This window comes from Rhea pennata, chromosome 12 (assembly GCF_028389875.1).
Source record: "Rhea pennata isolate bPtePen1 chromosome 12, bPtePen1.pri, whole genome shotgun sequence".
Taxonomy (NCBI): Eukaryota; Metazoa; Chordata; class Aves; order Rheiformes; family Rheidae; genus Rhea; species Rhea pennata.
The window spans coordinates 5,612,501-5,635,189 of NC_084674.1; the positions used below are offsets into that span (position 1 = coordinate 5,612,501).

Here is a 22,689-nt window from a genome sequence, read left to right on the forward strand (position 1 = left end):
AATGAGCCTTCTTCTGAAAATATGTGCTTAAAATATACCGAGTGATGGGAAGATACACCAAAGCAGGACAGAGCAAAAAAAAAAAAAAAAAAAAAAACTAAACAAATCTAAAAAAGCTCAGCTATTGATGAAGACCTGCTGGATAACATTCAGATTGCTTATTCATCCTGGTAACTACTTTTTCCTTTTTGTTTATCCATTTCACTTAATGATTTTCTGTGTATTGTTACAGACATCTCAACAGTGAGCATGCGCTGGATGATAGAAGTACAGCCCAATGTAGAGTACAAATGCAGGTTGTACAGCAGTTAGAGCTACAGGTAAAATAAAATTTATTTTAATATTACCTCAGTATTAATCAAATCCAATTCTCGACAGCAATAAAAATGAGTTCTGCTTTTCCCACTCTGATTGAAAACCAGCTTTCAAAACCTACTTGTAGTAGTTTTAAAAACCGTCAAAAGAAACTGCAGCTTCATTTCCTCTTTTCTAAACCGTAACTTGAAAAGAAATAGGACACTTAAACAGGCTGACTGATTGGAAATCCATCAGTATGTATCTAATGCTTTTTATCCTCAAACTGTGGGGGAGGGTGGGGGGGGGGGGAGCGGACGATGTTCCCCTTCGCTTAGAGGTGTCGATACGGAGGAAATGGTTGATGTTTATTTCTAAACGCTGCATGACCTGGCTTGTTTGGTGGTCTCTCATGTACTAACACTCTCCATGTATTATTATTATTTCTGCCATTCGTAGCAAACGGATTTTTGCAAAAGCACAAAAAAGAAGGGGGTAACTTGGGGTATATTGAATGCAATGCAAAGAGATGACATGCTTATGTGACTGCCTTTGAAAATGCTTTTGAGTTCCCTATGTCTCCCTGGACCTGGCTGCTCTCGCTGGGCGACTTTGACAGTGTGTCGGTGTGTAGGCAAGGGGTTAGCGAAGAAGGGGAAATTAAAACAATGTTGTACATTATATAGTTACCAGCTATTGAAAAACCTATTTTGTATGCAAGACAGCAGGGTAGAGATATATGGAAAGCCTTGGGCTAAGTACAGAAGATAATTACATTTGGAATTTTACTGAGTTAAGTCATTTATAGCTTCAAATAGTTGGAGAGGAAAATCAGCAAAAACACACTTAAATTTCTTGTTGTTACTTTTCAAGATAAGGATTTTTTAAAAAATATATATCTTTTATCTTCTTCTCTTACAAATTACTCTTTTTCTTTCATAGATATTTCCTAAATTTTACTTTCAGGAACACACTGGTCATGACACTTGCACTATTAGCTAAAGCAATATATACTATTTTAATACAAGTTTTAGGAAAATCAAGCTACCAGTCATAAATTATCAGAATCTTGCAGAAATTGCTACGAGAAATGGTCTGTTATTTTAACAAGTTTATTGAGAATTAGAAAAAGGTCTGCAGTCTTCCTGGTAAACTGAGATATGAGATAATCTTTTACCAAGATACAATAGTATTCATGCTGAAGGTAAATCTAGGAGTTTTTTTCAGTTGCAGTCAGCTTGGAAAGCATTAATCCTCCTCTCCTGCAGTCACTGGAAATGTGTGTGCCTGAACTATGGGAGGAAGCCCCCTGCTAACTGTTGAACAGGATAGAGATGGTACTTGGTTGCCACCTTTCCATAAGTCTTTGGCAGTGTTTTTGAAAGATTTATCAATGGTGCATTACACTAATTGTAAAAAGTGATTAATGATTACAGATTCCAGTTAGTGCTGGGAAATACCTACTAGCTCAGAGTCCATTGCATGGGAAGGTGGCATGAAGTCCCCAAGACAAGAATGTAACTTCACAGTGGTATGGAGGCTAAGCCAAAAAGTTTTAGGTGTTTTTTTTTTGTTCATTTGTTTGTTTACTGTTTTTTTTTTAAATAGTCTTATTAGCACAGCACATACAATATCACATAATTTAGACCGGGATATTGATAAGGGAGTGCAGCAGAGACCTTCGCTGGCCAGCAAGGTAGCACCAGTGTATAGACAGAGGAGGAGGGCTGGTCCCGTTCCCAGAACCCTGCACAAGCAGAGGGAGGGCACCTATAAGTCACCCTTGTCCCTGTCCCTTCCTCCCCACATCAGTCCTTAAGAAATCGGCATCAGTATGTATGTGGGAGGAGACAAAAGGATCAGTCCTCCAGCGACCAGTTTATCCATACGTGACCTGGTTTTGCGCAGAGACGTAGTAAAAAGGAAATCCAGCCCAACAGCGGGGTGTTTAATGGTGACGGTACGCACCAGGGACAGCGGATGATTTAGGAGAGAGAGACTAGGACTAGGGCCATCAGCCTGATGCTCCCGGCGATGGAGCAGTTGTCAGAGTCACAACAGCCAGCCCTGTGGCGGAGTAAGTGCGTTTTGGGAGCTAGGCTGGAGAGGTGCCCTTTCCCTTCCCGCTTTGCCCCCGGTCCTCGGCGCTGATGAGCGCCTTCGCGTTCAAATGCAGATGTCAAATACCACAAATTGTTCAGGGTCCAGTGTCCCAGCGAGATTCAAATGCTCCATCATCTTATGCCTGTATAGCCCGATTGAGGCACAGGTAGAATTTAACTTACCCAAAATTCATTGCATCTGAGGGTTCATTGCAGCTTCAGGCTTTGAGAGTGATAGACCCAAATGCAACTTTTTCCTCCTCCCCTCATGCCATTATTTATCTTACGTATAACAGTTTTATCAGTGTTATGGAGATGAGTGCAATGTCTTTTAAAGACGGTAATTTTTAAATGAACTTTTTGAAAAAAAAAAAGAAGGAAGTCAGATCTGTTTTTTGTTTGACTGCAAGTACTCCTTTGCAGAAGTATCATGAAGCTTTGGTCTCAGCATTTCCATCACAAACGTACTTAAAATATCACAGGCAAGGTAGAGATCTTCTCATATTTTGCTTTGTTTAAACCATCTTGACATGATCATTTGTTGCCATTATAAATAGTGAGAATTAGGCTGCGGTGTAAAACACAAATACAGGAACATATCCCTAGCCCTAGCAAGATCTTAGCTGGAATAGGAATTCATTTTGCATCACCACCTTTGAATGGAAAAACATTTCAGGAGAGCAAAAAGGCTATTACAAGTTTTAAAAAGTTATCTCCCAGTAGGAGAACATGAAGATTGTTGGCCAATTTCAGTGCAGTGAAAACACATCTTGGACTTGTTTTCCTAAAGCATCTAAAGGTACTCTTGAAAAGTGAATCCTAAACCTTTCTAATTCACAGCCTAAACAAGCACATAAAAGGAGGGAAGGGGCTACATCTCAGCTGTCTCTTCTGGTGACTGCAGCCAGCTTCCTTTTTCCTTGTCCTTGGTCTGTCCAAAATGCTTCTTCTGAAGTGACTTGTCCTTCCCAGTGGTGTGGCCACGTTGCTCCTCGCCAGGTTTCCATTTTTGAATTCCAGCTCCTTGCCGTTGTTTTCTGTCTGTTTTTCTCCCATGCAGTGTTTGCATCGTCTGTGCTTAATGCCTCATCTCCCGCTCTTTGGTCCGCCAGCTGCTCTGCTGCCTCTCCTTCTCGAGCGCCCTCTGACCTGTGCTTTCTGTGCCTCCCCTCTCCTGCCTTTCTGTGCCTGTGGGCTGTGGGTTAGGTTGCCTCTCTTCAAGGCAGGACATGTGTCCAGATTTGCAAAGCACCCGGTGCATTTACCTTGCTCTGTATGTTTCTCTGTGAAACCAGTGTTCAGGCATCTGGATCGTGTATGTTCCCACCAGAGATGGGAACAACATAACAAAGCCAGGCTTACCGTGAAGAGCTAGACAGCCCTCTGGAAATTCCCAGAATGTAGAGCTTTCTAAAAGGATACAGGGGAGAAAAGAGAGAGACCTGAGAGTGGACCGTGTTTCATACCTGTGAACATCTCGGGTTAGACTAGCAGCTGTTAAGAACTTGCCATAGTAAGCTTATAGAAGTCTGCCCACACCCTTTGGAGAAGTCCACTTGGCATTTTGCCCTGTGCCATCGAACAAGGGTTGTCATTCAGAGGAGGGATCCACTCTCAGGTTTATGAAGATCCTTTCCAACAGGACATAGCAAGGCTGCAGGTGCCAGCTGAGCCCATGGTTGGAGGTGTGGACTCTTGGAGGAGTGGACTGCTCTTCTCCCATGGTCCTGCCAGGATAGTCCTGCTCAATGCTAGTGCAAGGGGAAAGATTTATCATCTCATTTCAAATGTACATTTGGTGCATACATTCAAATGAAGTCTTACAGACCAAAGAGACCAGCAAGAAAACAAATAATACTTGCCAGTATTATTGAAAAATCAGAATAGACCCATTTAAGAGTAGCACTACTCAGTTAGCTTACTCCCAGTATGTAACAGACCTTATCCAAGAATGCTGTTAGTACATTGAGAGCATTTTCCTGCAGATCCACTATTAATTACCATTTCTGGACCTTTGGTTCTCCAGTGAGTGCCACCAGTGAGAATTTGCTTGTATCAGTAGCTGAGCAAACCCTCATGACTTCTTCTGAGTGATCCAGCTGAATGGAGGGGTCTACTGGTGACATTCTAGTTCTATATCACTACTGCTTCCTGACCTAAGGGAAAACAGTTTAAAGAAATTCTTGGGATTTTTTTTTTTTTTTTTTGCTTCTCTTCAGTGCTTTGAAACTGAGAGACTTCTATTTTTCATAATTTAAACTCCTGCCTAACTGAGTGAGTGTTTGAATTCCTAGACTATGACAAAATACTAGTGTGTGTCTGCCTGAAATGTCGAGAGGATCTTTAATAACATTCATCCACCAGAAGCTGCATTAAAAGCATGCTAAGATGATGACTGAAAACAATAAAAATCAGGACACTTACAGTTCAGAGTGAAGTGTACTACTCCATTTAGACGAGGGGCACAGAGGAAATACTGCTCAGGGTGTGCCCCTTACTGCCTAAGTGGCTTTCCCTTGCTGTTGCTGCTGTGTTGCAAGCAGGAAGCTCTCAGGTGCCTGCGATTTATTTATTTCGGCTGGAAGATGTTCTTCTGCAGTAGTCTGCAGACCAAAATTTAATGCACAGATGACCCTGCCAAGCAGCTTGTGTGTCCAGCAACTGCTGGGAATGAGAAATTGCACAACAAAGCTTCACTGCGAGTAGAAATACTTGTGTTTCCCCCCCCACACACACACACTGAATTTGTGTAAAATGCTGTGGCTGAGGGATGAGACCACTGCTTTCTCTGAAGAGGCCCTCGGAGGACTCTTGGAGGGAGAAGTTTCTGCAGCACTGCTGTAATAAGAGCACGTTGCTCCCTGCCCTTCTGCAACGCACCAGCAGATCCAGCCATTAACTTCCAAGAGTGCTGTAGGCATCAGGCCTTCTCTCTTGCCGTTCATATTTTTGACCCAAAAAAGCAAGGCGAGTTGAAAAGCCTAGCGACATTGCTTTTGCGCTTCCAGAGCATGCAGCAATGACACTGTTTTTTCCTTTATTTAATTCCAGTCTTGGAAACCTGTATGCCAAGTTTTACCCCACCGTGACGCCTTTCTGGCGTGGTCCGAAACCCCTCGCCTTGCGCAGAGCAGGGCAACCTTTGCTGTAAGGTTATGAATGGGGATTTATGACCCAGTCTCCTTTTATTTACACTTAGCCCAACTTTACTGCTCTAAACAGATGCCTTTGATAAGGTGAGCAGGTTGTTTAAAGTCGCAGGGGAATGTGAGCAGAGCTCTCCTCTGCCTTGTCTAAAGCAAAACTCTGCAAAAATTGTCCTTTGTAGGAGCTTGATCCCATTGGAAATAGGAACTTTTATGTTGGGCATGAGGTTAATTACACCCTTTTTTATTAGTATTATTTCAAAGTATCTTCTGATTTAATTTTTTTTTAAGAACGGCTAGAAAAAGTCCTGTTCACACATATAAAAATGCCACGATTCCAAAAACAATGAGATTTAGTGCTTGTCCAGCGCACTGTAAATGCATTGAGAAGCCCTCTGGGTCATGGCCGTGTGCAGTCCAGGGCAAGCAGCTCTGAGCTAGCTGCAGATTTCAACCAAAAAATGCCAGAGACCCAGGAAGGTCAGGGACGGCGCATAGGCATGCGCGTCGCCCGGTTGGGGCACGACGTGGGGAGTGAATGGCAAAGGGTGAAAGTGTCGTCCCTGCAGCAGAGTGGAGTCTGGAGGTGCCGGGGGTGGTTTAGCCACCGCGGCCTCCTCTCTTGCTGCGCGTGCCGCAGAGCCTGCACGTGGTGCAAAAGCTGCAGTCCATTCGTGCGGCTCGCGTTTTGGGTGTTGCAGGAGGAAAACGCATCTGAGAGTCGCTGCATAACTTGCTTGCCTGGTGCCTCCCGAGCTGGCGTGGGACTGGTTAATAAACATGATTCACTGTTGTCTTCTCGCTGTCAGTGCTGGAGCGAATCTCTTGGTGCCAGCAGGTCTAGCTCCTCTCGCTCAAGGGCTAATGCATTTTGCTTTGGGAAACACTGACACCCAGCACCAAGAGTTAGTTTTACCTTGCAAAAAAAGACCATATACAATTTCCAAACTGCTCAGCAATAAAACTCTTCTGTCTTGTGCACTGGTGCCAACTGTTTAATTAGGAATAAGCGGAGGTTGGATTTTATTCATAGGAGTAATGGAACTTTCTTTTTTCCCCCCTCTTTCAGCTTGCAAAAGATAAAGAGCGCCTGCAAGCTATGATGACACACCTGCATGTGAAGTCAACTGAACCAAAAGCCACCCCTCAGCCCGTAAGTACTGAACTGTGCAGAAACGAGACACAGCCTCACAACAGCCTCTTCCCCTGTTTCCCACCTGAGCGCGTGATGCAAAGTGTGGTCTGCTTTAAAGTGTGTCGCGGTGAAGGGGTGTAAAGTACTTCGGTAGCTTGGTTACTTTGTGGGAGACACTGCCACGTAAACCCAACTTTCATCACTCTTATTTTCCTTCAAGGAGTTTCCAAGAAGTTGAACTCTAAAGCAGATGCACTGGGCTATTTTCTGGCCTCACGTACCAACCAATAAGTGGCTTTACATTAGTCAGACGTGCATGAAATCCTAGGAAGTGTTAGGAATGAGATGCAATTAAATTATATTTAGTATATTTATTTTGCTTTCTCTCTAAGCCTGACATACATTTACAGTAGAACAGACTCCAGTTGCACCTTTTGATGTTAATCGCTGTTACCTCGTGTCAGGTTTTACACTGCTGAAACTGAGAAGGAAAAAACCCCTCCACCCCCAAAAGCTTTTTAAAGGAGGGGAGGCAACCAGTGCAAGAGGGGGCAGCTCCAAACTCCTCGTTCTTGCAAGGTACCAGGCAGCTTTGCAGCCCAAACCAGCTGCCAGGGACCCAAAAAAAGACGAACCCACCATTTCATTCTCTGACGGAAGTGGTTCTTTGGCTGTTGTTTTCTCCTAACCTCTTAATGCTGAAAATGATCCTCATAGCTTCACATGATTATTCAAAATGGGGAGAGTGCTCTGCTTCTTGATTTTAAGATTTGTAAGATTTAAAGGTACACTGGCTTTATTTGATTTTGCTTTGAGTCATTGTGTGAAAATTAATTGAGCGTTGACAATCTATAGTTAGTACGAGCAATTTTAATCAATATGCAATGATGCAGCATAATGACAAAGTATTGGTTTATCTGTTTTGACTGATTTTTTTCTCTATAAATAAAGCAAACACACACCCATATATGTATGATTTATGGTGATAGAAATAAAAAGGAGTCAGACTATTAACCCAGCAAATATGGTAGCCTGCCAAGATGCAGTTGGTAGACAAAATTAATGTCTGAAACAGAACACATTACAGAGATAGAGAACATAAAATCATTAAACACTTCACGCACCCATTTTTACTAGAAAAGAATTTCTCAGTTTCCATGTAGTTGGGAATAAATGGCTGCAGAAGCGGATAGGGAGGCTACTAGATAGAAAATTGCAGCAACGCTGGAGCAGATGTCAAAACCAATGGGAAATTTTGGTGCTGTCTTGGAGAGAGTTGAGTAGTAGGTATGAACCCTTCCAGTTAAGCTGTTGAGATTCCCAAAATTGCTTGATCCAGTGGATTCCAGCTCTCTAGAGTGGAAACTGCTTATAGTGTCTGTAAAAACAGCATTCCTCTGGTTCCTCATATCCATCTCAGCCTGCATGCAAATGCCTCGGCGCATTGTTGGCAAAGTGCGTAGACCCAACAGAACGGGGAGGAGGTTTGGTTTCTATAGCTCTTACTGGATTAAAAATTAAAACAGCGGAATAATCTGGGAGTCTCAAAGCGCTCTGCCTTGAGGCCTTTCATAACAGCGGTGCCCCTCAGGAGGAAGGATTAAAAACGGAAGGGAGGAAATCAGAGGGCGGCGAGCGCGGCTTGGCAAGCCAGCCCGCGACCGATGCTCCGTGGCCGAAGGCAGGAAGCTTTCGCCCGTGGTGTAGGCTACGATGATACCAGGTGGTGTCGCCGTGAAGATTGGTATTAACAGCTAATAAACAGGGAAAAGTGGCAGAAAAAGGAAGGAAGGGGAAAAAAGAAAAAAAAAAAAGGAATGCAGGGGGAAGAGGACTGTCTTGATTAGTATTAAAAATGTTTTACATTCTGGAAAATTATAGCTTTGTTGGGGACCTCCTACTAAATTTATTTTTAACTGCTCTATTGAAAATTCTGTACCACTAGTCAACATTATCTCTCAGTTGCTCAGCACAGTGTTTCTTTATTAAAAGAAATAGGCATGAATATTTTTGACTGAAAAATTAATAGCTTTTGAATTCATACACAGCAGGTTTTCTTTTGCAAAGAAGTCCAATATCGCTGCACAGCACTTCTATAACCATTTATTTAGAGTCCAAGTCAAACCTTTGACAGCTAGAGCAGTGTTACAAGCCAACATAAAGAACTCCAAGATGTAAACCAACAATAGGCAGTCTGTGTGAGGTTTGCCATTGTCAAATACATAGATTGTTTGGATTAGTTTATGTAAATGTACTGTTGTATTACCCTTTGGAAAAAAAAAAAAAAAAAAAAGATCACATTTGTGTATGAAAAGTGGTTTCGTTCACAGGCAGCATTATAAATTCCTTATCCTTTAACTTACATGTTAGAAGTAAAAATTGTTGCCTGACAGGCCTATATTGTGTGGCACTCTGTTGTTGGATTGAAACTGCCTTCTTTTCATTTATTGAAATATAGAAAAATTTATTATAGATACCATCTGATAAATCAGAAATTATTAAAATATGTATAGGTGAAGCATTTGAAAATTAATTATAAAATGTAGAAGTATAGTGTTTTGCATAAATTGTGCTTTCCTTGTGAAAAAAATACACAGACACTGCATAGACTATGCTAGACCCTAGTCCTTTTAACTCTGTGGGATAAGACTTTGGTAAAAAGATCTGATGACCATTATTGCAGTGCAAAGTATTCTTTACATCCAGTAATTAATTTCCTTTTCTTTTTTTTTTTCTTTTTTTTTTTCCGACATAACTAATGCAAGGTGTATGTTAGGATTAATATATTACGGTACATCTGTGATTTTAGAGGAAGGAGTGATTGCGAATCCAAGCATAGCAATGAACTGGGATTTAAAACTGCAGCTTTTTCGTGGCTGGAGAAATATTTCTGTTCTGTGTAAAGGATCTTAACGCCTATTTTCACTCCGTGCCGTAAGCGGCAGGTAGGGCGGGTGCCCTGCGTGCCCCATCTGTACATACAGCAGGGGCAACTGGGGGCTGCTGGGACCACAGGCAGGTTCTGGCCCAGCCTCAGCCAAGAGCTGCTTGTCCAGCCGCGGCCGTCCGTGCGGGTCGTGTCCGTGAGTCCCATGCCCAGCTTTAGGCGGCTCTGGCTTCCTGGAGTAGCTTGTCCTTCGGGAAGCGCGGCAGCACGGCCGGTGTGCTCGCCTATGCAGTCCGCCAGGACTACCTACGAGCTGTTTCAGTGGGAATAAAGCTGCCCACGGAGGGACGTGCTGTGACGTTGTTTCTGGAAGGTAAAACTTTTCAATGTGAAAGACCTAACCGAAATCCAGAACAAAGGTTTCTCAGGAATTATCATCCTGCTTTTGCCATTAAGATAGCTTCCCCTACATGCTATTTTCGTCCGTGTTAGTGATCAGCATAGTAAGTTGAAATGGAAATGTGATTTCTTTTGGGGGCTTAACTAACACTGAAGTTCATAGGAAGGGAAGGAAAAGGAAAAAGCATCAACCAACAAGTAATTCTGCATACTAGGTGTTATATCCATCTTTTAAAAATAGACAGAAAACTTTTAAAGAAACTTTTGGCACTTAAAATAAAATGCACTGTTAGATATCCCTTCTTTAAAGTTTTTTTTTTACCCTAACCATAGCAATTAACGATTGTTTTGAAATACTGTTTTTAGCAACTGTAATAACAAAGCATTAAAAAAAAATAGTCTTTTAACTGTTGAGGTAATGACTGAGCATCTTAGCTGCTGTAGCCGTACTTTATAGTTTGAAAAAATAATGATACGCAGCAATAAGGAGAGATTCTCAAGCACAACAAAAGCTGTTTTTATATACTGGTTTTCATTAAGTCTCACTCCCCAACTCTGGTTTCCTTAGTATTGCTGCCAATAACAACACCTGCTAAGTGATCGCGGCCTGCCAGATTCGACATCTCGCACACTCATGTGTCCAGCTGAAAGGGGAGAGGAAGGCACAGACCCGAAGGAAGTTTCAGGCCCAGCCTTAGCTTTCCCTCCCGCCCCCGGTGTCTCCGCTCCGGAGCGTTGCAGGCCCAGGAACTCGATAAATCACCGGTTTCAGTTGCGACCGGAAAGGCAGCATCAATAGCAGAGGAGTCGCTGCCCTGGAGCACTGGGTATGGCCCCAGGGTGACACCTAACAATGCACATATTTTTTCCCCCTTTTCCATTCTTTTTAAACTTTTCAGATTTTTTTTATATATATATATACATATATACGCAGCCACTATTGTCATGTAAAATGTTTACACAAAAAGAAATCAAAGTGAGCCCTGATGGGAGAGCCACTTACTAGAAATCTATTTTACGGGGTGAAGGAGAGGGTTGCCTCTCTGCCTTGTTTATATTTAAAGGGAAAAAAAGTATTTGATGACTCGGTCTTCACCTTTAAGAGGAAGAAGTGGCTATTTCTTGAAAGGGAAGGTTAATAATAAAACGCTAAGCAGGATATTGGACACTGAAACAATTATGGCATTTATGATTGTTAAGTTAAAGCAGTATGAGGTACTATTCTTTTTTTTTTTTTTTAAAAAAAAGGAAGAACAAACCAACCTAACAACTTTCAGTGATTGAATTTACAGAATTTGGGGACTAAAAACTAGTTTTTAGGGTCTGAGGGTTTTTTTCTTTTTTTAATAAAAAGTTGAAATAAATCTTTCCTCCTCCCACCCCCCCCCCCAGGACAAACATTGCAAAAAGATTTAACCCTTTGGAGTGAGGGTTGTGCTCTCCGGGGTGCTTGGAGGATGCCCCGTTTTGGGTGCTTTGCCCCGATACCAAAATTCCTGCTCAGTAAAACGCTAGCTTGGGGACTTCTGTTCACTGCCCTCTGGCAAAAATGATACCTCGTCCAAAAATTGCACTATGTGGGAAACTAGCTGTGTACCGAATACAGCGTGAGCAGCTTTTCTAATCATAGTATCTTGTTTTTAAATAGCAAATGCAAACAGCGAGAAGCTGTGTAGAGTTTCCATCAGGAGAAGAAACCCTCCCAGCCCGATCCCTTCCTGATCTTTGCCCTGCGTAAGCATCTTTAGCAGCCAGCCGCGCAGAGCTGAGGCGCTTTCTCATCTGTAGCTGGCGACAAGATTAAGATTTAATAGTTTACAATTAAGATTAATATTTCAAGATTGCAACAAAACCAACACCATTCATAATTTGCTATTCTGCTCTAATTCACGACTGATTTTTAAGTCTTCCTTCCATGGATAGCAAGGAAAGCAGCAGTGCAAGCTCAAGAAGAGAGAATAATCTTCTCTTCCCGTCCACTATCTCGTGTTTTGGTAGTATCCTTGGCAGAGATCGGACCCCTGTTAGAAGAAGGGAGGGTGTCATCAAGAAAACATGGGAAAAAAGAGAAAACTTTGCTAGCGTTTGACAAGGTCATCTTTCATTAACTTGTTGGTTCAGTCTCGCGCGCGGTTGTCGGAGGTGAAATACAGTATACTCGCGGTGCTCCAGCTTTTTGTTCTTTCTTTCCTCGCAGACTGCAGTCATGTTTAATTTGGAAACTGGGCTCCTTTGGCAAATTAGCAATTAGAACAATTTTGTGGGAATATGTATATGTGTCATTAGTTTTCCTGCAAATTAATAGCGAGAGCAGAGGTCAGGCAGAAATTTTCCACTTGACTGCAGCTCCTCTGTTGAGATTTGGCACTTTGTTTTGGAACGGCCACAGCTGCTCAAAGCCGCAGTCTTCCTTTAGGAACTGTCTTTTAATTAGTTTACCTCATAGCCATTATTACAAATATTACTGCCTCCCCTCCTTGAAATAAAATTACTGTTTCTACAAAAATATTCCAGTGACATCTTGCACCGCTGCACATCGACGGCGGGGTCACTCGGATGCAGCGTTTAATCATCAGATCACCTCCGTAAGCATCTCCTAATTAGAGCCCTTACAATACAATTTTATCTGGTAATTAGCCGAGATCGGCCGCTTCCTCCGCAGCTGATGAGCGGCGGCCCGGCCGCGGGAGCGAGCGGCGGTGGCGGTGCCGTCCCGCGCGGAGAAGCCCCGAGAAACCCGCGCCGACCTCGGTGGATTCCTGCCTGCGGCTTCTAGCAGGGACGGATCAAACGCTCAGAAACTGAGATAAAACGCGGCGGGTTTAGTTTCGCCGTCAGTGGGACTGTTCTGGGTTTTTTTTTTTTTTTTTTGTTTTCTTCTTGCGCTGGTGTCGTTTCTGTAACGTGAGCGCCCTTTATTTTCCCCTGCCTTTGTTTTGGACGGATCCTGTTATTTTTCTAATGAAACGTTGTTTGTGCCGTTAACTCACGGGAGGGATGCTAATAGGAGTTTTCTTATCTGCTTACTTGCATAAGAGGAAAATTAATACAGCGTCTTAGGGATAAACAGGAGCCTTTTGGGGGCATATCCGCAGAGCGCGCCTTGGCTCCCTCTGAGAAGGTTTCGTGTCCGGCAAAAAAAGAAAGGGGGGGGGGGGAGTTGTGGACGAAAGTTGTAAAGTTTGGGCCCCGGTAAGTGCCGCGGGAGTTCTGCTGCCGATGCGGCCGGGCTCAGGGCTGCGAATCCTGCCCGGGGCCGGTGCCCGGTGCCCGGTGCCCGGTGCCGGGGCCGGGGCGTTCTCCGCGCTGGCGGCGCGCGGGGTCGGGCTGCGGCGTGCAGCGAGGGCGGCCGGCGCCGACGCTCCCGCCCTGCTCTTCCCCGCAGCTGAACCTGGTGTCGAGCGTGACGCTGTCCAAGACGGCGTCGGAGGCGTCCCCGCAGAGCTTACCTCACACCCCCACCACGCCGACGGCGCCCATCCCGCCCGTCACCCAGGGGCCCTCCGTCATCACCACCACCAGCATGCACAACGTGGGACCCATCCGCCGGCGGTACTCGGACAAGTACAACGTGCCCATCTCGTCAGGTAACGCGCGGCCCCGGGGCGCTGCCGCGGCCCGGCCGCTCGCCCCGCGCCCGGGGTCCTAACGGAACAACGCTGCTCTCATTCAGCAGATATTGCCCAGAACCAAGAGTTTTATAAGAACGCCGAAGTGAGGCCGCCGTTCACGTACGCTTCTTTAATTAGGCAGGTAAGCGGAGCCGGGCGCGCGCCTTCGGATTAGGGACCGGCGCGTCCCTGTGCGTGCGCGCTCGGGATTAAATAGATTTAAAAACCTTTGGTGTGTAAGCATGCTCAAATGCTCAAACCTTTACTATAAGGGTTTTTAGAACTGCAATATATAACATAATTGCTTTTGATTAAGTATTACAATACGATGTGATTATTAGGAAATTCATTTCACACAACAGTGAAAATGAGCCTGTTTAAAGATGGCAAGTCAATTATCACAAGCTACAGTAATCTCTGATCCCTAGAATTAATCTGAGCTCTAAATAATTACTGAGCTTTAATCAGCTAGTGAAATGTTTTGCATTTCTCTTTGATTCTGCTTTATGAATGACTAATAAATTAATATTTCTGTAAGGAAACAGAAATAAAAACTCAAAACAATTAGATAATTCCATTTTGAATTTTGCCATTGAACTGTTAAATGCAGCCATTAATCTTAGTTCATATTGTAAAAACCCTCCTTTGGATTTTTTGCTCCAAATCTCCTCTTTCCACCCCCCACCCCCACCCCTTTCCTTTCTTTCTTTCCTTTTCTGTATTTGCTTAAAGTAAAAACCGTAAGTGCGTTTTGCACCGGCTCGGTCATAACTGATCTCGCTTTGCTTCACAAGGCCATCCTCGAATCTCCGGAAAAACAGCTAACACTAAACGAAATCTACAACTGGTTCACGCGCATGTTTGCTTACTTCCGACGCAACGCGGCGACGTGGAAGGTAAGCCCGGTCCCCGCGCGCGCCGCTCGCCCCCGCGCAGGAGACGTCGCTGATGGCACAGCGAGTCGCAGCGACGCGGGGACGCGAAAATTGAGATCGGCAGTTTTGACAGACGCCGGGTGCCTTATCTGCGGGAACGATTTGATATTTGGCAGAAAATTTCTTCTGCCTTTGAAAACCACTAATTGAATCCCCATTATTGGCTCTTGTGTTCGGTGATTATGCCACTGGTTCCTCTGTGTGGTTGCTGCTAGCAGTGAAACTCGAGCCCTTCAGCTGGAACATATTAAAAAAAAAAAAAAAAAAAGAAGAGGTAAAGTTATTGTGTCAGTAGAAGATATGCTGTTTGTCTTTTCAGTTGCACAGACTGTAATCACAACAACCTCTTTCCTCCTAGGATCCATAGATAAGTGGATTTCTTTCCTCAATCAGTTGACTCTGCATTGCATATACGAATCTGTTAAAAGCTTCCTTTTTTTTTTCCTTTAATAACACAGAAGTTTATTGAACACCATACTTGAGAAGCAAGCCCCACGATAAGAAATCTGTTTAACAGAACTAAAAACTTGATTTTGGCACCTGAATTTCTTACCATGAATATCTTTGATACTGTTAGATAGGAGATTTGGAGAGTTAATTTTTATTTTACATTTTGGGAGCCGCTCCTTCCCGCATACATAGTGTTACGCTAGCTTCACTACCTTCTCAAGCAAGTGCAATTACTAGTGAATGAATCACGTAATAGGACCTCGTGTTGCAGTAGGAATACTACACCTCGGTGCTTTGGGTCTCTCTGGTGCTCTCAAACAAATGTCACTCAAGTGACCAGGTAGGATGAGGACGTCCCATAGCAGCTGTTTCGTCAGCTCTTTTTGTTTTTCCTTTCTCATCCTGCATTTAGGATTAATTCCTTTAAAGGACAAGCCTAGAAACGTTCCTTGGATGTTAGCTTTCTTTTAGTAGTATAGTTTCCTTATAAATCGCATCACAGAGCAATTCTCTCCAGTTTTGAGCCTTGGTCTGTAAGCTGTTACATTCAGGAAAAGTCTCTGTGATTGCTGCTTTGAGTCTTTCTTCAGTTGGAAAACATGAGCAGCATTTCACTTCGCAGCTTCCTTACAATCCAGAACGGAAATTAACTTTCCCTGATTTAAGATCCTTTTAGAGCTGCCCGTCTTTTGCCGCTGGAGCGGTTCCAGGAGGACTTTGCAGCAGCAGCCGCAGGTGTGGGTGCTAAAGCAAACACCCGGTTCGGCTCCTGCGGCGAGGCGGGAGCGTGTCCTCCGAGGCTCGTTCGAGGCGTGAGCGCGGTGCCTTGTGCGAAGCCCGGTCGCGGGAGCCACGTGCCCTTGGAGCGTGCGAACGCCGGGGAGGAGGCGAGAGGAGGAGACCCTGGAGAAGCGCTGGAGGCCGTGCGGGAGAGCGCGGTGCCGCCCGGGCGGGCGCAGGTGCTGGCGGCCCGCTGCCCGCGCCGGGGAGGAGAAGCTTGACGCCGGCACCGCCGCGCCTGGCAGACGCGACGTCCGCTCGAAGGAGCTCGGGGCTCTGACGCAGCAGCCTCCGGGAGCAGCGGGGAGGAGAGCGCAGCTCCGGCTTGCCGTGACGTGAAGCCCACGGGGCTCTGAGCAAGCGCGAGGGGCCAGCTGCAGCACCAGAATGACTCAGACGTATGCGCAGGGATTTGCACTCACCTTCCGTTGATGCTCAGCTGTCGTTTGGGCCAGTGGTCCTCAAGTCTAGGGTCAGAGTTTGGTATGGGCAAGCTTCCCTGAGACCGCTCTCAAAACCACAGCAAGGCACGGGAATCGAGACCTATAAAAAGCGAACCTCTTCCCCAAAATGCAGTACAGCAGAGCCTGAGCAGTTATTAAAATAGCAAACCCTTTCATTTACGACATTCAAGCATGTTCAGGGTAATTTTTCTGCAAAAGTGGCTTGCATACAAATATTTTTAACAAGGTAAATATATAATCTTACAGTAATAGCTCCTAATTTTTCTGTTAAGGTGATTGCTGAGGGAGCACTGTGAACTGGTTCTGACAGGTCAGAGGCAATGTCTGCTTTTATTTTTCGGAGTAATTTGCTGGCACCGAATTGCAGCCACGAGGCAGAGGCTGCAGGTGTGGCTCTGAAACGTCCAGGTATTGTTCAAATAAAACATTAGATAGCAAGAATGCAGAGGCAGGGGGAACAAAATAACCTTTCTGTGATAAATCCTGCGAATGAGTGATCCCATGGAAAGGCAGAAAGCTGCGGCAACACTTTCTCAGTGTATTCGGCAAGAGCCCGATCCAGCACCCCTCCCAGGCACGCATTGACGTCAGTAGCACGAGAACAGACTGTAAAAGATTTCCTCAGCATTAAATATATTTAAAGAACACCAGTATTTCTGCGCAACTCTGTGCATAGACACTGTTTACAAACTCGGCGGACTCGCTTTGCTGAACTTTGGTGTACGCGTTTGATCAACCGCCGCGTTAACTACCGGCTCGGCTCTCGCTGTGGGGAATAGCGTTATTATTCCTGCATTTTGCTCCAGACTTGACAGTGTTCCCGTTTCTGCAGGAAGCTGCCCGCCTGACACAGACACAGGCCTGCGCCGGGGTCCTCCAGCGCGGACCTCGGCACCCATCGGGAGCTGCCCAGCCGGCTGCTTTTAGCCCCCCAAAATGCACGGTGCTTTGCTCTGTCCCCCAAACGGGGGGTTTTGCCAAAAACTTCACGGCTGATGAAACGTGAGAGATGTTTTTTTTTTAAAAAAGAAAGGCCAAAAGTAAGTAGCCAAAGAAAAGAAGCATCCCGAACAAACATGTTGACTTTCTCCTAGCTTTCAGCTGCCCCCTGCCTTGCTCTCGGAGGAAGAGGAAGGGAGAAGTAGGAAAGGCCTCCTGGCCTTCCCCACCTCCGCCTCTTAATTTGCATGACAAATGCGCTGTGGTACCCTTTGTTTGCACGGTGATTTAGACATTCATGAATAGAGCTGCCTTTCACCGGTCCAGACCTGATGTTCATTAAAAAAAAATAAATAAAAAAAAGAAGAAGAAGAAGGCAGGAGGAAAAAAGGGAAAAAAAATTGTAGTCTCCTGGTTGCCTAGACCCAGGGCCATGTGTCTGGCTGGCATCGCGCCTGCTAACGAGTCAACCAGATTGCCGAAATCAATGGTGCCAGCGATGATGGATGGAGTTCGCTCGCCTGTGTGTTTTCAGCAAATGGCTTTAAGTCCTGCTTCCCCCGCTCAGCGGGCGCCTTTCCGCGGCGCCGGGGACGGGCCCCGCGTGGCCATCCGAGCGGCTTCGCAGGAGGGCATTTGCTCCGAGAAGGGAGAAGCCGCGGCAGGGCTGCGGCGCTCCGCTTGCGTGCTCGGGCGGCTGCCGGCACAGCTGCAGGCGGAGCAGAGGCGCGGTGCAGCGTCGCGCGGGGACGGAGCCGCCCGCCCGCGCCCGAAATTCCCGCTGTGCTTTCACCGCTGCTTTCTTTTGCAGGAGGGGATGGGTGTCTCTGTGCACGGTCTGGAAATGCCTAAGCAATGTTCCTCTGTGTTGCGTATGAAATGTGCTCGACTGTTCAACGTGCATGTGTAAAACGATGGCGCTGTGGATAATTGATAAGAATAACTTGCATTTCTAATCGCGGGTTTAAACTTTTATTTTCATTTTCTTTGCAAATTACGATGTAAAGAGGTGGTGTGCGGGGAGAGCGAGCGGGCGCGGGGAGGGGAAGGGGCATGGGCTTAACGTTGCAAAATGAGGACTGTCAAGCTGACTGTGCTGCTGTTCTTGGACAATGATGAGCATTTTCTCATGGAAAGTTTTTGAATGTTTTCTCTTTTATACTTGCTGCAGAATGCAGTGCGTCATAATCTTAGTCTTCACAAGTGTTTTGTGCGAGTAGAAAACGTTAAAGGGGCAGTATGGACAGTGGATGAACTAGAGTTCCAAAAACGAAGGCCACAAAAGATCAGTGGGTATGTCCACCATGTTTGAACTTCTTAGCCTAGCTTGGATCATGCTTACAGTTTAACGTAGAGGCTTTTGGCTGCTAGCTGGTGTTAGACCAACCACAGGTGGTTTCGCATTGTTTCAGTTAAGGGAAACCAAGAAAAACATCTCATCACTACTGTTTGTATGCCCACCAGTTCCCTGACCCTGCTTGCTTGGTGTTTGTTGCATCACATGCTAGTAGCTTGTAGGTGGCAATGCATATTAACCCTCACAAACCATTTGCTTATGCTTATTGCATTTTATTTTCTTTTTCCTTTTCCCTGTATTTGATGTCTGTTCTGTCCCCGATCCCGTGTCCCTTTGTTTCCACTTCATCTCCTTTGCTGCTGCTCTTGTCCCAGGGTGCCATTCGCACCAACCTCTCACTGCATAAGTGCTTTATCAGAGTAGAGGATGAGTTTGGGTCCTTTTGGACTGTTGATGATGAAGAGTTTAAACGTGGCCGTCATATTCAACGAGGCCGTCCTCGAAAATACTGCCCTGATGAAAACTTTGGCGAGCTTGTTGCACAGTAAGAGCTTTTACTTGCTTTAATTTTTTTTTCTGCTGTTGCTTTGCTTTGCATGATTTACCCATCTCATGTAGACTTGCATTTCACAAAATAGTGACATCACCTTTGCTGCTAAAGAAACTAAATTTTTAGTTGTTATGTGTATTTTGTGTGTCCTGCTCTGATAATCCAAATGTCTGTAAAAATAACTCTGCTTTGACATGTCTGTTATGGGATTTGTTTGTAGTGCAATGTAGACTGAAATACTTATCCACGCTAGCACAGATATGCTGCTGTAGATCTGTCAGGAAGACAGATACATGTCAGGAGGGGGTTCAGATAAGTTTTAATTTTGATGTTTTCCTTTGCTTTCAGTTGTATGCCTTGTTTTGCAGCTCTTAAGCAAAAAATGCAGTTAGGTGCTTATGAAACAGCAATGCTGAATTAACCTAAAAAATTATGAAAGTGGAGTGAGACCAGCTGTGCAGGCTATAAACAGTAGGCCATCTTGTGTCTACAACAGCCACTCTCAGATACTCCTAGGGTTCCCAAAGCAATTTTCTTTGACCTTTACTCGAAGGCCATCTCTCCAGAACAACTGATCCTTGTTGGTCCCTGTGGGAGGGGATCAGTTAAGACTGCTCTCACTGTGATTTATTCCCACATGCAAAAAATAATAAAAAACGTGCCCAGTAAGTGATAAAGCTTTTTTTTTCTTTTTTTGGTTGCATTGGGACTCCTTAGTTTGTTGTTGAAGACCTTTTTTTTTTCTCCCTAAGCGGGACAGGTGATTTTTAGATGTCCGCTAAAGAGTGGATTCATTTGTCATTTATTTTCCTCAAATCCGGCCCTGTATGGAAACTTAAGATGACTAAAGTACGGGTGCAAAATAACACACCAGCGCGATATCTGTTGAATTGGTCCCCCCCTTGCCTCTCCGCGCACCCCGGAGGTCGGCCTGGCGGCGGACGACGTGGCCCGGGAAACCCGAGATCTCGAATCCTTTCTCCTCGCAGTCCCCCCCACCCCGTTCAGTCCCGAGGGATTCTGCTGCCAACCACCCGGAGGATGGTTTGCCTTATGGAGTATTTAAAATATCCCGTGGTGCTTTTAATCAGCGCTTCCTTACGGTGGACCTTTACGTGGTGACTGACTTCTAGCCACGACGAGCACTGGGGAGTTTCTCCCGCACGCAGCTCAAATGAGCAGAGGTGCCCAGATGTGATGCCAGCGCAGGGTAGTAGAGCACGTGGCGAGGTAACTTTTAGAAGAGATGGTACTCTGTGTTTAGTAAAGGCGAATATGATAACTGTAAAACTCAGATTAAAAAAAAAGAAAAAAAGAACTGTTCGAAAAATATCTCAGCTCTAGTTTTTGGGTGTGGGAGGAAGCATTACGTACTTGAAACGCTCTCACAGAGTTTGGTTGCATTTAACTCTCCTTTTTATGTTTTTCTTATGCAGTAACCCTTCTCTTATTAAAAACATACAGACCAGCCACACCTACTGCACACCTCTCAATGCTGCTTTACAGGTAAGATTAATGACTGTAGCAAATGTGCAACAGAGGCGTGTGTCTTCCCCAGTCATTTCAAAATATATTAGCCTTGCTCTAATTAGATATTAAATTTTAATTCCGTTAAACTTTTTTCTTAAGTGCATAAAGCATCATAGTCCCTGGAGGCAAACACATATCAGGCTGCTTCAGCATTAGCTAGATGCTTAGCATTTTGAATATTGTGGCAAAAAAATTAAAAGTTCACTTATTAATATTTATCAGCAGTATCATAATTTCCATCCTCTTATTTCAGAATTTCACTTGAGGCAAAAATACCACAAGTGTAATTACTCTAGCACAGCTATTAATGTGCTGAATGATAGGATACTGTGCCACGTGACCCTCTATTGTTCGTGGGTTTAAAGAGAAAGCAGATCATTTTCCCCCCTTTCTTTTGTGGGCTATTTTCACATATCTTCCCATTGTTGTTAAAAAAGTAAATGTTGCCATTCCTATAGAAAAAGATGACAATTTTTGTTGGGTTAAAACCTACGATAATTCTAAGAGAAAAAGTCTTATTTCTCATTTTCTGTGTAGAAGCCCATAAAATGTTGGTGCGCAATTAATAACTCCCAGCACGGAAGTGCGTGTGTGTCTCCAAACCTTTTTTCAAACCCTTTTTCCCTGCTTTATACAAATTCCTGAGTCTGTCTCAAAAACCCAAAGGTCAAGTCGGCGTTGACTTGAGGGACCAAAGGCACCAACGCGCTATTGTACCCCGCCGGTGAATTTACAGGGTGTTTTGCATGGTGGGGGGGGCTCCAGCCTGTTTGATATAGCTCAAACCCTGCCCAGCCAAGCCCCAGGCATTTGTAGGGGGTTGCATCTCAAAAAGTTCGCTGCAGGTTATTTTCTGGCTCCTCTATATTTGCTTGAGCAAGGGCATTTTGTGGAAGGCATAGCAGCACTTTTTCTGAACTGGGAAACAGGAGAGAAGTGATGTTCTGCATTTCTTCTAATGATCTGAGTTTATGCAGTAACTTCTGAAAAGCAAATGAAAGCATGTTTAAATGAAACAACTGTAAATACCGTTCATTAGTAACTTATTTTCCCTTGAGTCTTGTGAAGTGTGATTTTTAAAGACTGCTTTGTCTGGTGAATAGTATTAAGATTACAAGCGCATTTTGCATTCACGAGGCTGAAAGGCAAAAATGAAATGATCCTGCATTTCTTCACATTGTTAGCTATGTGACTAATTTCAATTAATATGCTTATCGTACGGAACTGTTCGTGTTTTATTCCTGAAACACGTGTTGCTGTCGTCATCTCCATCCATTCTCGTCTTTTGTGATAACCTCCAAACCGTTCCCGCTTCCCGCTTTCCCTGGAAGTGCCCGCAAACAGCGTTTGTACAAACTGAGTGGATTGAGAGGAGAATCTGGGCCAGATTTGCTTTGCTTTTTGCATCTCCTCTAATTAATGGGGGTGGGAAATAACTCCACTTATTGCACTGAGAAAAGTCGACTTTTAGGTTTAAAAGTACACCCGCAGGTTCCCCAGGCCCCTGCCACTGGGTAGCGTTTAGTGTCTAGGTGCAGAAGTCGTGTGCTCATGTTGCATATGATCTTTGGGGAGAAAATGTTGAAATCATTGACGGTGCACAAGATAACGCTTGCACGCTGACCTTGCTTGTGCAGTACGCTCCCCTGCCTGAAACAGTGCAGTTTTACCTGTCAGTGCCCTGGTTTTGGTCAAATTAATAATTAGCCAGCCGCACTCCCCCGGCGTTTGTGGGCATTTGCAAAGATGCGATTTTTGCGCGTCGTTGCAAATGCATCGGCCGCCCGCGGTCCGTCCGCGCTTCCAGGGGTGCCGGGGGTGGATTTTTTCCCCATGGACCTCTCGCAGACCCCTCTGACGTCTCCTCCGTCTGTTTTCCCCCGCGGGCAGGGCGAAGACGCGGCGCTCTCCCCGCTCTGTGTGTGGAAGGTACGGGGACGCCGGCTGCCACCAGCGCGCTCCGGCCCCGCCGGCCGCTCCCGGGGGGCTGCCCGGGAGCCAGACCCGGACTAGCCCTCGGCCCGACCTCCCGGGCCAGGGGCTGGCGCCGTCGCTGGCCCTTCGGGGCGACCTTCGCCAGCATCGCTTTGCCCAAACAGCACTGTCTGCCGGGCTGATGCTTGCAGAAAAAGCAAACCCCAAACCCCACGAAACAAAAACCTCCCCCCGC

The 22,689-nt window shown here is 45.2% G+C and overlaps 1 protein-coding gene across 12 annotated transcripts in view; it reads left to right on the forward strand.

Moving 5' to 3' along the window:
* The window catches only part of FOXP1 (forkhead box P1), a 370,707-nt gene that overhangs the window by 337,372 nt on the left and 10,646 nt on the right, over positions 1-22,689 (forward strand). For 7 of the 12 annotated variants that reach the window (XM_062585701.1, XM_062585706.1, XM_062585702.1 and 4 more), the window contains 8 exons: positions 233-320; positions 6,612-6,695; positions 13,349-13,550; positions 13,637-13,716; positions 14,369-14,470; positions 18,314-18,435; positions 20,426-20,495; positions 22,410-22,448. In XM_062585701.1, coding sequence (XP_062441685.1) covers positions 233-320; positions 6,612-6,695; positions 13,349-13,550; positions 13,637-13,716; positions 14,369-14,470; positions 18,314-18,435; positions 20,426-20,495; positions 22,410-22,448 — 787 coding nt within the window. The remainder of the gene's footprint in view (positions 1-232; positions 321-6,611; positions 6,696-13,348; positions 13,551-13,636; positions 13,717-14,368; positions 14,471-18,313; positions 18,436-20,425; positions 20,496-22,409; positions 22,449-22,689) is intronic. The other 5 variants (XM_062585713.1, XM_062585707.1, XM_062585712.1 and 2 more) reach the window with 3 other exon arrangements.